Source organism: Anopheles ziemanni, chromosome 2 (assembly GCF_943734765.1).
Source record: "Anopheles ziemanni chromosome 2, idAnoZiCoDA_A2_x.2, whole genome shotgun sequence".
In the NCBI taxonomy this organism is placed as follows: domain Eukaryota; kingdom Metazoa; phylum Arthropoda; class Insecta; order Diptera; family Culicidae; genus Anopheles; species Anopheles ziemanni.
Genome location: NC_080705.1, coordinates 24,918,345 through 24,935,339, shown reverse-complemented (window position 1 = coordinate 24,935,339; position 16,995 = coordinate 24,918,345). Strand labels below are relative to the sequence as shown.

The 16,995-nt window shown below is 41.5% G+C and overlaps 1 protein-coding gene across 1 annotated transcript in view; it reads right to left on the bottom strand.

The window, feature by feature from the left end:
• Positions 1 to 7,634: 7,634 nt before the first annotated feature.
• Positions 7,635 to 16,995, bottom strand: part of LOC131291291 (uncharacterized) — a 31,407-nt gene continuing 22,046 nt past the window's right edge. Inside the window, exons 10-11 of the mRNA XM_058320487.1 lie at positions 11,604 to 11,679; positions 7,635 to 7,869 (exon numbers count right to left, since the gene is read on the bottom strand). Coding sequence (XP_058176470.1) covers positions 7,635 to 7,869; positions 11,604 to 11,679 — 311 coding nt within the window. The remainder of the gene's footprint in view (positions 7,870 to 11,603; positions 11,680 to 16,995) is intronic.

Genomic DNA, 16,995 nt, shown 5'->3' with positions numbered 1-16,995 from the left:
AACCCCTGCAGGCTTTTGCGTTTTCTCGTCATGGAAAATGCCGGCTCCATTTGGCTGGTGGGCACGAAACGTATCGCAAACAAATTGATACAACATTTCGTGTCGTCTTTATGCCACCGTCTGGTGCGGGGAGATTCCGGAGCAGTCACTTCAGTGTGCCAAAACTAAAGCAACCATATCGATACGCCAAAAACTTGCCCAATAAGTAGCTGACAGCAACTGCAGCAGCAGGTTGCAGCTGTCAGAGCGAGTGAATTTTATTTCCTAATCACGCTCGGTTCCCGCTGAAATGAAATTAAAAGCAATTCGAAAGTCGGTTGATTTTGCGCACTTCCATGCGGGTCATGTGACATGGCCGTCCGGTTACGTTCTCCTTTTATTTTTCAACCTGTTTGCCATCCCGATAATCCGTGGCGGGAGATAGAATGCACCGGACTGCAGGACATTCCGTAAGACCAGAGCAGTCGCATTTGCCGCCGACGGTAGAATTAACGGTCCAATATCGGTAAGGTTATAATTGAATGTGTGATTGCATTATTGCTTCCTTTCGCTTCGTTTACTGCGGTCTGCTGCCCGTAGGTTGGACGTTCCAGTTGGACGTTCCAGTTGGACGTTTTATGCTACCGTTTGTTTGTTTTCACGGGTTTCAACCTGGTTCGTACTGCAGCGTTCGCTTAACTTGTAGCGAACGTTTTTGTTTGCGGTTCTTGCCAAAATGTCTGCCGTCGGAGTAGCGAGGAGGAAACGCGCGAAAGCGACGTTCGTTTATTTAACGACCAATCAATTTACCGTCCGATCGATGTGATAACATTTTAATGTGAACTCTCATCCGAACCAAATACAGCCAAAATGGTAAATGATAATTGACTGAGGTCATATTAGGGGTGCTTTGTCGGTCATCCTCGTTTCAATTCAATCAACCCATTATGGAATCACCAGGCGCCTCCAATAAACTGAAATAGATTAAATTCTAAACCCCTTTTTTTACTGCTCATCAGACGTACTTTACAGTCATTTTATGAGTCATGTAGGCATCGATATGAAACGAGGTCTGTAAAACAATAAAGCTCGAAGTGTAGGTGAATGGAAGAAAAAGTTTATGAAAAATTCAAACATAAAAGTTGAAGATTATCATTAAATTATTGGTTTGATACAATCTATAAAATAAAAAGAAAAATTCTTTAAAACATTTTTGAATGAAAGAAAAAGTTTATGAAAAATTCAAACATAAAAGTTGAAGATTATCATTAAATTATTGGTTTGATACAATCTATAAAATAAAAAGAAAAATTCTTTAAAACATTTTTGGTATCCCGTTGATGTGACGCACTTTAGCTCAAAAGAAACCGATTCGAATGACGAATGGGTAGTCATTACTTCTGAATGGCATTTTTTCTCAATTTTAACAAACCATCGCATCCTGGAGCTGTTCGAACGGATCATTAGACTTGGCTTGAAAGTATTGCAAATCGGAAAATAATAAATTACACATACCGGTTCACTCAAGGAAACATATTTACATAAATTGCTCTATTGCGCGCTTAAAGTATGCTAAAGTATGCTTCATTCGTTCTAGTTTTTTTTTTCTCAGACACCAGCAACGCGCTCCCGATTGATTGAATTACTCAATTTTGCCCAGCTTTTCCCAACCGACATAAGCATCCCCGTTTTCCAGCGACCGGCAAGCGGCACCGTGGATTGGGGTGGAAAATTGGTAATCATTTTTTTCCGCTCATTGAAAGTTGAACCCGGTTTGAGCTGAAAACAATGGCCAACAGCCCCGGCGGGATACACACATGCTGTTGGCATTGCCTTGGGCTAGGATGTACCGAGTGGTTTCTTGGCTTGGGAGCAGGACACAAAAAAGGAATAGATGGAGGGAAAAGTAAAATACATAAAATAAACGAAGATTTTTTTTTCTCCCCAAGAGCGCTCCTCTTTAAACATACCAAGGAGGAGATGAAAATTTTCAAGAAGAGTTTAAACAACTTCGTCGTTCTTCATCGTTGAACCGAGTCAACGAGGTTCGGAAGCAAGTGTACTGCAGACGGGAATGCCGTAACATGGTGACACTTGAAAAAGATTCTTCCTTTTCGTCCTGCCCGTGGTTCCATTTGAATGGATTACACCTGAACGTGGTATGTTTTCTTCAGAAGACCTTCGACCGGTACCATTTATGGGCCTCATAAGTCTCTTTTGCTGTCTTTTTGAAATTCGTTTTTCCCTTTCCATTTTCGGGCCGGTTCGAAATCGGATAGCCTTGACGTAAGGTTGACGCCTTATTGTTGGTAGTTGCGCTCTTTATGATTGGCCAGCCGTTGAATGGTTTGTACTTTTTTGACTTGCCTTTCGATAGAATCGGATTGCGATCGTTCGAATTCGATCTAAAGGTACGGTCAAGGGCCATTCAGACACCTTACACTTACGCAAAACACTATTGAAGACTGAGATGGTTTTTGGTCCCTCGCCATAACAAGTGCCTTTTCCTAGCAATCGATTCCTGGCAACGGTGGTGCATATCTTAAAACCAACAGCACCTGTTGCTTGGCACAAAACGGAAAACGAATTTTCAAGTAGCATCGCTTACCAGAATTCCACGAAGAGTAAATGCTTTCGTTTGCCGGGGTTTTTATAAAAAAAAAACAGTTTTTGTTTTTTACTGTAAGTGCCTCGCCAAACCGTTTTTCACCTCATAGATTTTCTTTGCAAAAGGCTATTTGATCCTTGTTCTACTCGTTGCACTCAGTTGGACGAAGACCAAAGCGTGAGCCAAAACATCCCGAGAAAGCTTAAAGCACGAATCTTGCTAATAAAAACTCACCAATTCGTTTGTTTGATTATTTTTCATAGCGTTCGCTTAGCGCTAGCTCCGTTAAGCAAGGGAAACCAAAAAGAGTGAACCTGATAGCGCTAAACAAACCGTAAAATTGCATGGATATGCAGACAACGGCTGCTTGTGTTTCGATATGCTTCGTCCTCAATTCACCTTATTTGGTTTTCGTTGAGTTATTGTTTTTCGGAATCCTTCTTTCCTATCTTGTTTTTGTATGTTATAAAAAAATATTGGTTCTGCTCTTGAAATATTTGGAACATATCAAAAAGTATTTCGTTAAAACCAATCCTTGCAAAGCGCATATGTAATAACATAAATGTTATTCGAAGCGTCACGCGAAAGAAGAGTTGTTCGTCTTTCTGCTTAAAGAAATAAAATTCTATTGTTTTAGTTTCACATTTCACATGAAATTTCGATATTTCAGTTTGGACGTCACGATTTTCAGATGTTCTCTGACTTGAACATAATTGAATACTCATATTGAAAACAATTCCAGAAAACTTTATTACCAATGTCCCTCCTCTTCCAACCTCCTCAAAAATGGCATAAAAAACAAATTAGATCAAAAATGGTCGAAAGCTTCCATTCGGCCACGCATCTCCGCTTCTTGAGCTGTGCGACATCACGGCATTACTTGTAAGGAAATTAAATACGAGCAATAAAGCAGAACGAGCGGCGTGTAGACGCTTTATCGTTCATTCGAACTGGACGCGTCCAAGTGCTTTGCGATTGTATCAGGGAAACAGTAAAACACTAAACAAAACATTAACAGGAGCGTAAAACCCTAGCTCGGACATTTAGAATACAAGAGTTTGGAATGTGCATTTGAATGCACACTAAATGATTTATGGCGTGAGACAAATAGCTTTACGTGGGAAAATTATATGAACAGTGGACGATGTTTCAATTAACGGCAGCACGAAACTAAACTTGTTCTACTAGCAGGGATACAATCTAAAAAGTTTTTTAATTTTAAAATTTTAAAAGTGCACCAACGCCGGTACAGACTAACTGGGATGCACTTTGGTGATTGCTTTGTGATGCGCTGGATCCGTTTGGATTTTCATATCATTCAGAGGGACTGAAGAACGAGACATTTTCCGTCCAGAGATTTTCTGCACTCTGGAAAAGAGTGTGTGTGAGGGGAGAGTTGTTTCAACTATGTCCGTAAGCCGAGGTTACAGTCAAATGCACTAGGGAAAATTTAGAAATAAAATGAACAACCCAGGAGGAGCCCCAGCGCAGCTCATCGTAGAAACGTTACCAACTTTAGGAAAAGTTCCCTGTAAACAACTGCAGTCCATTGGTGACCTTGGGGACATGTCGAACGATGTGGGACGAACTCTTTCCAGCCCGTGGGGGAAACAAAATATTGTACCCGACAAAGCGTTACACTTTCGCAAATTATCTCCATCAGACCTCGGGGATGGGGATTGGATGTGCTGGGAAAACAGATTTCGACAGATTTTCCACCCACTGGAAGCTGCAAGAACATGGGACGGTTCTGTCGTACGTAGGTAGACGATTACTTTCAATTAAGCTTATTTATTGCTCAGTGATTTGTGCCCGGGGTTTAACCGATTTGCTTTCGATGGTGCTTGGAGCCTTAGGGGTTGAATCGAAAATTGTTTCCATCCATCGATGCATGATCCTGAGTATTATTTATTCACCGGCATAACATTACTCGGAATGATCGGAGGGCATAAGTTGGGAAACAAATATTGATACATACCAGAGAAGTAAGAGTATTCGAACATGAGAAATTTTCCTCCAAGAAAGGAAACTTACAATCAAAATGTCAATAAGAAAACTTGAACAATTGTTAAAGAATTTGCAATAAATCTGTGAAAAAAGCTTAAAGTACGCCACCGTTTTACACGACTACATAGAAAATGTGAGCTATCTTTGCGATACCTTTTACATAATGGCCAGAGAAAATCACATGACTATTTCAGTCGACATTTCTGTTGGCACTTTCGATTGAAACATTCAATCTAATTATCTTATTTCTGGATTACCAGAGATAATGCTGCAAACTTTCGGACCGTCTTAATCCGTCCGGGCAATCTAATCACGCTGGACTAGAATACCCGAGCACGTTTCAGCTAGAACTCCAAAAGCTTCCCAGGGAAAAATGGGGAACACTTTTAATTCTGATTAATCTCATTAATTATGCAATTGCTAATCATAATTAAATCGGATACTTTTCTTTGACCTTATCCCACCCGAATTTCATTACACGAAAAAAAGACAACACCACTAGGGTATGCGGGTAGTCCCAATGGCGCAGAGACTTAATTTTAAAGGGTCGGGCTTTAAACGGAGCAGTTGTGTTGAGCATGTAATCTAACGTTTCCTTTTTGTGTCTAGGCGGGAAAAAAAATCAATTTTTTCAAGGTTGGACGTAGGCCAACGACCAACGTCCGTTAAGCAACGTACGGACCGGCGTTGCCTCCGGGGCTCATTTGTAAGTGTGTCCGAAAAGCTGCTTGAAATATTTATTCACCGCCTTGTCCAGTTCCATCTTTCAGGCGTTATTTTTAGCACGACGGTGTTATTTCAGCATGACCGTTGTATTTAAAGTAAAACTTCTCCATCCTTCTTAATCTATTATGCACAGAGCTGTGCTCTGGGAAGTCATATCTTCTGCCAACGGGAACAGGCTAGTTACTTTTTTAACTACCCTTCCAGGAGACACTAAAGTGAGTGGTCGAAATGCTGTTTGCAGCCACCCGATTCGTGGTGTTTTAAAGACTAGAAGAAAAAAGGGAAAAAAGCTCGTGCATAAAATTAAAGCAATTTTCCACACCCGGCAAGACAACGTTACCTTCAACAAACCACTTGCATTTTACATTCCCTCCAGGTGGCAATGATGGCAGTAAACTTTACCGTTGACGCTTTTATTATTTTGCGCTCGTTTCAAACGAACAAAGAAACTTGTTCTTCTTTACTATAAAAATGAGTACATGTATGTAGTATGCCTAAGGATTGAACTGACTCCTTTCTTTTCTAGGTAGTTTTTAAACGTAAACAGTGGTCTACTGTGCTTTACATTGAACTGGGTTTTAAGGAATCGATAGATTGTATAAGCGGGTGGGTTTTAACGTGGGTTTTATCGAAAGAGCTTCATTTTGTTACATGTTTAAATGTCTTTTAGTTTGCATAATGCAGTTGTAGTCCTCTTTCAAAAGGAAAATTAAACAAGCAATCTAAGGTAGCTTTGCAAAAAATTTCTGATAATTCGCGATGTGATTTTTTTTTATTTTATGAAACCTGTCAGTTTATAATTTTTTTATATTGACAGTTTTCCTATTTGAGAAGCTCGTTGCTATAAAATGCACATTTTTTTTTTATAAAGTAACTGTTTTCGCGTCCTTTTAGAAAAACTTTCAACTGAAGTAAGCTTAGTGAGATTTGCAGTACGTACAGCGATGCAATTGCTTGAAATTGCGTGGAGTACGTTAGGATGTTTGAAATCACTCAGTTGAATAATCCATCGAATGCTCTCTACTGAATTCAACAACTAACCACAAAACACAACCGTTCGCTCGCGATAGCATAATTAAGTTCTCCCGGAGGTCAGTGAATCATAAAAGCTCCACACGCGAATAGCCTGTTCGCGGAAGATGGTTTACCCGCACGGTGGTATTTTAATTAGTTTTTTCCCACGAAATATCCCTCCATAGAATCTACTAGCGCCTCCATTCCACACGTAAACTCTCACTCACATACTCACATTAATACCGCGTTACTCCGCGTGAACGGTCCGGTGCGTTTGCACCGGGATCCTCCCGGGTTTTGTGCATTCATATCCGTTCCGGAACCCGTTTTCCGGTGTAAATATTAGGTTGTTGGACACGTTTCAGCGTATCCTCGTTCCGTCAGCCGCCTTAATATCTCACGGTTGCACAAATTTAAGCTGCTTGCTCATTCTCGCGGCTACTTAGTTCCTACGATTACCTCTAGTGCACTAATCTCGGTAGCTCCGAGGCTTCGCTCGAGATCCTCGAAGCTTTCCCCGGGGGCTTAGCAACCAGGTTAAGAGGCGTTTGTCGTGTCCATCCGTCCGCCCTCGGCAGCGTCGGGTGCATTTTTCCATCACACTGTGTGCAATTTGGTGCCACCCTTCCCGTGGGAATATTTACAGCCTTCCTTAAACGAAAGACTCCCATTAAAAAGTCCTCATCCTGACGGCACGCGTTCAGTCGGTCCACTCATTACCTACCGTTCAGGAACAATTACACAGGAAGGGTTGGAGCAACCAATCTTACAACATTGCTGCTCTCTCGCCGTTAATCTTCCCCATCGTGGGTTTATTAGAGTGTCGACTACGGCTAGCAAATTCCGACAACCTACCCCTGGCGGAGATTTTAAGCCAATTTTCCCATCCACACTGGATAGGATTTTTCCAAGCCGTTAAACGGTTCCTTTGTTTTCTTACCTTGCGCCCTTTCGGTTTCCTTCGGTCGAAGAGCGGTTTAATGAAAGGATGATTCGATTTTAAAAGTATTTCACTAGCTCCTAATATTATCAGGCTTGTTGGGATTTTTTGGTCAACTTCGGGGGAAACGTGCCTATAATATGCTAGTACCGAACTTTTCCCGCTCTTCGTCTCGGTTTTCCCACACTCACTCCAAAAAATCGTGTACCTTTACGACCTCAAATCTCCCCCAAGCCCGCAAGAACTATTACGTACGGGCCGGTGAAAAGCAGATGGAGCCAATCAAGTTGAACCGTCGAACAGGGGTTGCCCTCTCTCTGTCTCGCGGAATGATGCCACTTAGACCTCCTCGGTGGTCCATTAACTATTCGTCGTGCAGTTCATGTGCTCCTCGGGCCGAACGACCGGCGGAATGTCCTCGTACGGTCGCACCCCGGAGAGGCGCTGGCTTTCCCGCACCCTCTCGACGTCCTCGAACACCCGCAGCAGATTGCGGCCGGCCAGCTTTTCCAGCTCATCGATCGTCCAGCCGTCGCCGAGCAGTTCGGCAAACAGGCGCGGATAGCTCGAGACGTCCTCCAGGTCTTTCGGGGTGCTGCTCCGGTCGCCGGGGGGTGGGTTGGGGGTTTTGAGAGCACCGAGAAGGAAAAACAAACAAGATTTATGGATGTGTTAGAGACGGTCGGTTCGTGGGAGAAGGTGGGCGGGTAGCGGAATAGAAGGCAGAATGAAATGGGCCGTTAAATGCGAGAGCGTCATATAGGAACGCCGTTCGCACTCGTGGCCATATATAAAATTTTTGTTTCGGCTTTCTTTTACGGCGGCGGAAAGAGTTTTTCACCAGCGGTCATTAAATTCCGAGGGGCCGATGGGCCTCGGTTCGCGGTCCGGGTGGAAATGTCTGCAGAAAATTGCGCGCGCACTCACGGTCGGCGGACAAATTTATGAGCTTCTTTTCGCTATTTTTTACGCGCCACACTTTGGAAGTGCGGTTCCTGGGAAGCGCCTGCAAATGGCCAGATGATGGCGTGCTTACGCGCCATGTGTCCTTCGGCCCGCCGTTGTGTGCGTGGAGTTTTATGATCAGCAGTCGTTGTTTTTTCGTTTCCCTATCCATGAGCCTTTTATGGCTCGAAAACCTCGCGCAGGAGGATTTACTTTAGCTGAAGGATTAAAAAGTTGGTTTTCTTGTTTTTAAAAAAGGTACTATTAATTAATGGCTAGCGGAACGATTTATTGCAGTCATTTCAACAATTTTACTACCAACCCAGATATTTGACACTCGTAGAGTTTTGTAAATTAATTCAAATCTGGTTCAAATTAATACAATTTAAAATCAATTTATACAAACGTAACGTGACCTTAAGTGAAGGAAAGATTATTCAACCACTTGGTTTGGCGATCAGAATACCAAAATGCCTTGTTTTTTGGTTTTTTGGAGCTTATCACCGCTACGAAACACAAACAACAATCCAAACTCATAAAATATTCCTCACGAGGCACGAATGACCAAAGATGGTCAAAATGTCTTATCGGTTTGCTTTTGGTCAAGACTCTATTGTTGACAGTTTTGAATAAGGTTACGACTAAGATCGTTTTGGAAGAATAATATTAAAATTTTATTTTGAAAAAAAAAACGCTGACAAAATACACACATTTGTTGTCCAATATTGTACAGCAAGTTTATTTGTAGCAGATTTTGTTGGTTTGAGACTGAGTTTTTAATGTTCTCTTTGACAAGCAATCAAATTCAAGAGGAAGAAAAATGATTGCTTCACCATTGCCTCATAGTTTTTGCCTCAGTATGCCGAACTTCTTCACTGTTGGATTGAATTCTGGAGATTTTTGCTTTGTTTTGGGGCATTTTGACAGACCAACTGATAATAGAAGTGGGGTTGGCAAGATTCTTTGCGTTCTAGCTTACTTCTACGGTCACACACATGCCTAAGCTATTTACTGCAAGAAGCAAGAAACTCTCAACTCGCGATAAGACGAAATGATGTTAACCCTTAAAAGTGTGTCATTTAAATGCAAAAGTATTGTTTTGAGTAATTCAACATTAATCTGAAGAAGTAAGAAAGGTTTTCTCAAATGCCATGTTTTGTGTTGTTTTCCGGGTTGTAATCTTGAACACTGTATACACGGTGTTTAAGTTTAATTTTTAAAAATGTAAAAGGAAAATTCTGTCCTTATTTAATTTCTGTTTAAATTTAATAAGCAAAACTTAGGTAAAGGGTAGCAAGTGGAAGAAGGAACTGTTAATTTACATACAATCCTGAGCCTTCAAGGGTTGTGACCCACGTAGCTAGAACCGGCTGATAGTCGTGTTCTACTGTGCCATATCAACTGTTCCCGGGACGTTTAAAATAGCTTCGACCTAATCATCCGTGGTTGGTCAGTAAGTCAAATAGTGCAGAAGCGACTGTTGGTTCCTTCGCTTCGGGATGAAGTCTCGTGTGCGTGTCGTGTTGTTATTTTTTGGCGTATTTTGCTCCCCCCATCACATCGCTGCTGCCGATAAAGTTGAGATTCAGGGTAGCTTACAAAAAACGGCCGCTGGTGCGAGTGGAGTCAAGGCAGATACGGAGCAACGGTGGGATAAATTGGACAAATTGGAACGTTCCTTGGAAGTAAAAAGCCTCGTGAAAGATTCGGTTAGATGTAGCGATTGATGATGAAGCATATATTTCTTTGCAGAATCTGGAACGGATTGTGAAGTCAGCAGACGAATCTACCAAAGCAAAACTGATAGAGTTCGAGAAAAAAATTAAGGCAAGGGATGAAATCTTGAAGGAGATTTTGCGGACGCTGAAGAGAATCGGGGTTGAATTGCCGAATATAGATGACAATTCGACGACCGAGCAGAGTGTCAAGTTGCTGGGATGTAATAATTCCTCCCAGAATGGTATGCCACCTTCCGCAAGTTCCTCTACCGTTGACAATAAGAACATCGAATCGGAGATCGTAGAAGTGCAAACCAGTACAACTGTGAAGCCTCATGTGAAAACATTGGCAACAAGCAACGGTGGCGCATCTTACCGATCATGCAAGGAAGTGCCCACAAACGTGTCCGGCATATACCCGATTCAATTACCGTCCAACGAGACTATATCGGTGTATTGTGAGCAGAAGGCACACGATGGTGGTTGGATAGTATTTCAGCATCGTTACAACGGTCAGGTTGACTTCTACCGCAATTGGACTGAATACCGCGACGGTTTCGGTGACCTCACCGGTGAGTTTTGGTTAGGGTTGGAATACCTTCATCAGCTAACTTCGGCCCAGAAGTACGAGCTAATGGTCGAAGTGAAAGACTACGAGGGACACTATGGCTGGGCAAGTTATGAGGAATTCGCGATCAGGAATGAAACGAAAAAGTATAGTCTGAAGATTGGTTATTATATAGGCACGGCAGGTAATTCGATGAATTTAAACAAGGGTAGAAAATTCAGCACGATGGATTACGATCACGACAGTGTTGCCTCGATCAACTGTGCGAAGAAGCAGCATGGAGGCTGGTGGTACCATAGTTGCACTGATGCCAACCTTAACGGTCCGTATGCAAACGTAACCGATGAGTGGCAGTCGATGAGCTGGTGGTGGTTGCGAAAAGACTATCGTTCTATGTCTTTTACACGAATGATGATGCGCGAAGTAAATTCATAGTTGAACACAATTAACGAGTGGAAATAAATGAAACTAAGCAATTAAAGTATCTAAAATTTGTATAATTTTGTGGTAGCGTACGTGACATCAATTAAAAGATGATTTCAATTGATACGTGGAAAAAATGACTAAAGTAATTAGTAGATAAGGAATTCATCAGAGTTGGTTAATTATAACAACTCTAACAGAAGCATACACAAGAGATGAGTTATAACAGATTTTTCGATTTTGTTTTTCAAATATCTCGAATCGACTCCTAGTAGTAAAGCTGGTTATCAAGCTTAGGCTTAGAACCATGTTAGGCTTAGTTGTTATTTTAGATAATTTAGGCAATCAAGCATAGAATTGTAAAACTTATGAAAAATGAAACAATAGAATAAACACGCTCTCTCCGAATCATCACTTTCTTGCACTTAATTAACATTAAATAATGTTGATTTGAGACACCCACCTTGGAGGGAATGCTTTTCCATTAACTTGTAACGTTAGACCTGATTTGTTTTCTTTTTAGTCAATTTTAAATAGTTTTGCCATTTGCTTTTTAATTTCTAGTGTATTTTTCCCTCAAAACTTGTTGTATCATTCTACTGTACCACCAGTTTTACATTAATGGCTAGAAAATATATTTAAAAGTAAACAAAAATTACTCATGAATCTACTTACAAATTGATTCCATCATAGCCCGCTCCCAGTCCGACGTGATCGATCCCAGCGACTCTGCGGATATGATTGATGTGCGCTATGTGGAAGAAATGGATTGGTGTACAAAAAAAAAACGAAGAATTAATTGAAAAGCCATTGATATCAGTTTGATAAACATAGATCGTCCCTGTTATCGTCGTAATCATCATCATCATCATCATCATTACCGAGCGCTCGTACACACATAGAAGGACTCCGTGAAGAACCTATGCTCCAGTTGCACCGCTCTCAATGGCTCTTTTATCTAAGACCTTCCAAGCGGAAGAAAATTTTCATAGACATCGTCACAAGATTACGTTCCTTTCAACTCTACTTCACGTCTCATTTCAGAGAAGCAGTACGTGCTTTTGTTAGCTGAACTGTTGAACGCTTCAGCATGTTTATCGTTCGGTTCGTTCAGGCGAAGAGCGAACCCGGCTTGGGAAGTGTTTTTTCCCTACGACCTGTACGAACCTTTGCAAGGGTTGTGCATTCTTAAAGGTCCGTCGTGCGAATTCCACACGGATCATCATCGGTAGTAATCGTGTGGGCAAACTGGTTCCAGGTCAGCATCCCGGGCCGTCACGTAGAAAGAAATACCAAACAGGATGAAGGACTGCGGCATCGGAGCTTTGGGTCAGTGCGAGACGATTCCACTGACCATTCGAATTTGGTATGATCCGTGTGTTTTCGACTCGGCGGTAGATAACGCGCCACAGTTCCCAAGAACTCTTTTTCATCTTCTCCTGAACCAAGTCCCTGCTATGAGGTTGAGTTGAAATCCATCCAAGAGATCCGGAAAGCCTGGATCCGTTCCATTTCCAAGCCTTGGCCAGTTTATGGAAGTGAAATGCAAAAATTCACAAACACACACACACACACACACACACATACATTCACAACATCCGCGGTGTGGGGTTGAGTTTTATGAAAAACGTGACGATGAAGCTGGCCGGTAGAGGAAAAGCTTTCACTCTTGCACACATCCCGCACTCAGCAGCGCATCGAGTGCATCGCGTGAAGTGTGTGCAAATACACTCATCGCTAGGGAAAACTCATCAGACTTTTCCTTTGCATTTTTTTTTTACTTGATCGTTAGTGTTTTGTTTTTTTTCTTTCCATTTCCACCCTCGTTCCGCTCCACTCAACTGGGTTGAACAAACATTGGCACTTTGCAAAGGCGACCCGTGCACGGAGCCCACGCTTTCTTCGCCAGCCTTTTAGCTGGCTTTCCTTTCCTATGCGCAACCCCACTTGCAGCACATTTATTCCGTTCCCCGGCAAACGTTCCGGTAGTTCCGGGCAACGATAAGAAACATCCACCGTCGTTGGTCAAAGGATGGAACGGCAAAATACTGAGACCACTCGCATGTCGGTACAAGAACCTGGAGCGTATAAGTGTACCTTTGACGGGTAGATAATGGGACTTGAAGGAGCTAGGTGAACGAGCAAAGCAGGAAAAGCTTTGGTTGGCGCCTGTTGATGATCCTTCGCTTGACGTGGAAACGGGGAGGGAGTAGGGTTGAGTTGAAGGAAAGCGTCAAGATGACGTACCACACACTCTGTTATACAGAGAGGACGCGGACATGTTGTGCTCTGTGGAAAAAAACAAAAAATGCGTTTCTTTATGCAGTTGTGTGCTCAAATGCATCGCTAAACCATAGTAAAACCATGAAAATCGACAGCGAATCTTCAACCGAACGTCGTTCGACAGCGGTCGCAATGAATCGGTTCACGTCCTGCTGGGAAGCTGAATAACGAAGTGGAAAAACAATAACCAACACGTTCGGTGTACGTTGGGAAAGTGTACATCATTGGTTTTTTGTTTCCAATTTGAAGTAAGTGAAGAACTACTTTCTTTTCAAAGTGGAATGATGATAGAAATTTTATTTTAAAGAAATGGAAATTTATAGAGATGTTTTTGCTGAAAACTCCAGCAGAAATAATGCGCCAGGCTCGGCATCTACTAATTGTGTGTCTTTCTATAGATACAAATTTAAAAATGGTTTCATGTTCATTCGTCTGGGAAATACATAACAACTTTTCAAAGAAGAACTCAAATGTTGGTATCCTCGCCAAGAGTAAAATAGTGTCTCGTTCAGCCTTTGCATTGAAAATAATTTTAACTTATAATATTTTTGTAGCTTTCTTTATTATAACTTCTGGGTTTCTTAAATGAAGCCCTTTTATCCAAGATTTTCCAAAGTTTATTTCTCAAATCTTAAGTTAATTTATTATTTTGGGCTTTTAATACTATATTCCATCCTTAAAATATGAACAACTTTTATGCCTCTGGTTTTGTTTGCTATTGTTACTACTTCTTACTTCTGATGGTCAACTACAACACCATACATGTTTTATTTGAATGTTACGACATAACTGAAAGGATATTCAAAACGTCTTTGTGGTTAATATTCCCTATTCAATTTCACGCTTTGCGCAAGATACTGTGCAAGTATTTTTTTGCTCGTATCTTATGTCGATTGCACTCCTGGCCATGATGTCTAGTCTTGTCTCTCGTCGTTGGGAAAGGAAAAAAAAGACACGATAAATCCACTCGATAGTAATCCCCCCGGGGCTATGTCTATTCCTGTCTGGAGCCGACAGGTCGCTCTTGTGGCATACATATTTGAATAAAATCACGGAGACTGAGGAGCAAGAAAAACTGAATACCTAAATTTAGCATCCGTATGTGATCCTCTGCCCATTGCATCAAGCAGCGCAATAAACCACGTACCTTTACGGCTCGGTGGGTGATATGTGGTATTTCTTTTTCCAATGGAAGTGTAAGAAACGAGAAACAGCGGGTACGGAATGCTGCAATTGTGCCTTGATCACCCACGCTTCGACCGAAGGACTCGTTGATCTGGAATGTGCTTCAGCACAACAAAAAAGCGGTGGCCTTCTGGTGACCACCAGAATCCACATTTTTTCCATCAATGTTCACCAGCCCCAGGTTGCGACCGGAATGAACGGAAACCACCCACTTGTGGGACAAGGGACACACTTTCGTCCCATGAATATGCATATAACCTTACCATCGATAAATGTCACCGGGTAAGATGGATAAGCTTGTTGCTCTGCTGGTCGGCGTAGGAAGAAAGCGACCGGAAGCTGAAACGAACTGAAACGTGCAAGGATGGATGCTTCAAGTGTCCGCCGGCACGCACCCGGAGCGACGGAAAGATCAGTGTTCGATTAAAGGATGGGTTTTTCATAACTCTTAAAGCCGATCGGATGGAAAAGGTGTTGGAAACGGAAAGAAAAGAAAATATAAGTAAGACAAATCTAACAAATAAAAAGTTTCATTTAAATAGTTTCCTAACTGCAGCAAAATTCGTTAAAGAAAATTCAATTTGTGGATGGAAGACAAGTGGGAAAAATTAAACTTTTTATTTTGGACGACATCTTTAAAACATTATCATTTCATCAAACTATTCGTCCATCGTTTTCTCGTTGCTTCGATAAAAAAGAACGCGAGAACAAAATCCGCTCAAATAGTAAAGTTTTCTAAGGCATTAAATTTTCATGTTATAAAAAATGCAAACTCCAACTCCCAGCAACGCCAAATCTTCTACGTGTCGAAGCCCTAAAATTGTGTCGTGTTCTCTTTAGTCACGATGGTTTGACGTTCGCGCGGTGCAGGTGCCCGTGTCATCGCAAGCTGCAAAGTGAAAGTTTTCCCGGATAAAAAGTGACAACCAGAAACCAAAAAATAAATGGAAAAATACCTACAAAAAACTTGGTCTATGTGTCGTTCCGAAGAAGGACAACCGTAGTCAGGTATGGGCTGGAAGAAGTTGGTGTGAAAATTTGCCATTGCTGCAGCTTGGGACTGGCTTTTCCCGCTACAAGCGGTGTTGTTGCAGTGCGGGAGGGACTCTGGTTCACACTGCAATCTGGTGCAGTGTGCAACATGCACATAAAATAAAAGGTAGGTCCATTACCAAACAGGTGACGAAGTGGAATATCAGCGTACGGGAAAAAAGATGCAAAGCCTTTAAAGGCACAAAGAGAAACGTTCGGTTGCGCTATGAATAATGCATTTGAATGGGTCCGGAAAATGCGTTTAGAATGTTGAATGCGGAATGTAACTGGGATAGAAATAAATATTTCAACAAATATTATTCATATCTGGTCGCACACTGACTGGGCATTAAGCCGAAATATAGGAGGATTTTTAGCCTATGTTGTGTTCCAGTTGGCGTAACGCAAATTTTTTTTTTGTGATTTGGTTATTTCCGAGGAATTACTATATAATCTTATGATTTGACTGTTTTGGAAGATTTCATTATAACAAAAATAAATGGTAAAAGCAGGATAATTTTTTTTCGTGTATAACTTTGCACCCTTGGTGTTTTTCCACCGAACTCAAGTATCTTCAGTTTCATTTGCATCCCTTTTGAAACTAAGGAAATATTTATTAGCAGCCAAGAAAGTAATTATTATCGTTGTCCTTTTCGCAGCTTCTAATTATGTACCAATTGGTTTCCAAACCAACCAACCTTCCAAAGAACCATCCTGGTAGCTATAGATAACAAATTTTAAGCCATTCATCGAAATGGATCAAAGCTTGATTTCTGCCGGCCGAAGCCATTCGTTCCTCATCTAATTAACAGGCATAATGGGGACGATACTGGCAGTCCAATGGCTGGCAACGATCGCGAATCGCATTAATGCGATAAGAATCGGCAGCGCAAAAATATTGCCATCCTGACGCCACAAGGTATTCCACTGGAACGGACAACGCGGCACATTTCAATAATTTAACATCAGAAAGCATTAATCTAAATTTAACTTTTAATTCAGTTACCAAAACAAATTATCACTTTGGGCTTTTCGACTTTCGTTGCGAACGGATGTTTGCATTCAATGGTGTTGCCTCGTTGAGACTAGAGCACTTGAGAAAATATATATACAAGACCGTAATTTGGAAGGTTTCTTTGCCAAAGCTCCGATATCCTCATGGTGTTTCTCGTTTCAGATGAAGTTATATTCCTCACTCGTTACATTTGGTTTCATTCCAAAGCCGACATCAACAACAGTTATGCAGCTTTTGCCTTTCGCCTTTTTTTTCTTCTTTTGCTTAGGGAAAAACATCATCCCATTTGGAAGTCGGGTTTTCCTTAGCGTCCTTTACCCAATGTGTACCCGATGGTTCCGCGGGGTGCAAAATTTTAATTAAAAGAGACATCATATTAAATCATCCCTTTTTACTGCCATTCCTATCCAACGCTAAGAATTGACCGCTTTCTGGTTTTCATTTGTTTCTTTGTTGTTGAAGCTGTCTATTTTTTTCTTCAACCGTATTTTTTAATTAACTCACACCAAACGAGGTTTTGTGACAAATGTAACTAAACAGCTCCGATCCATG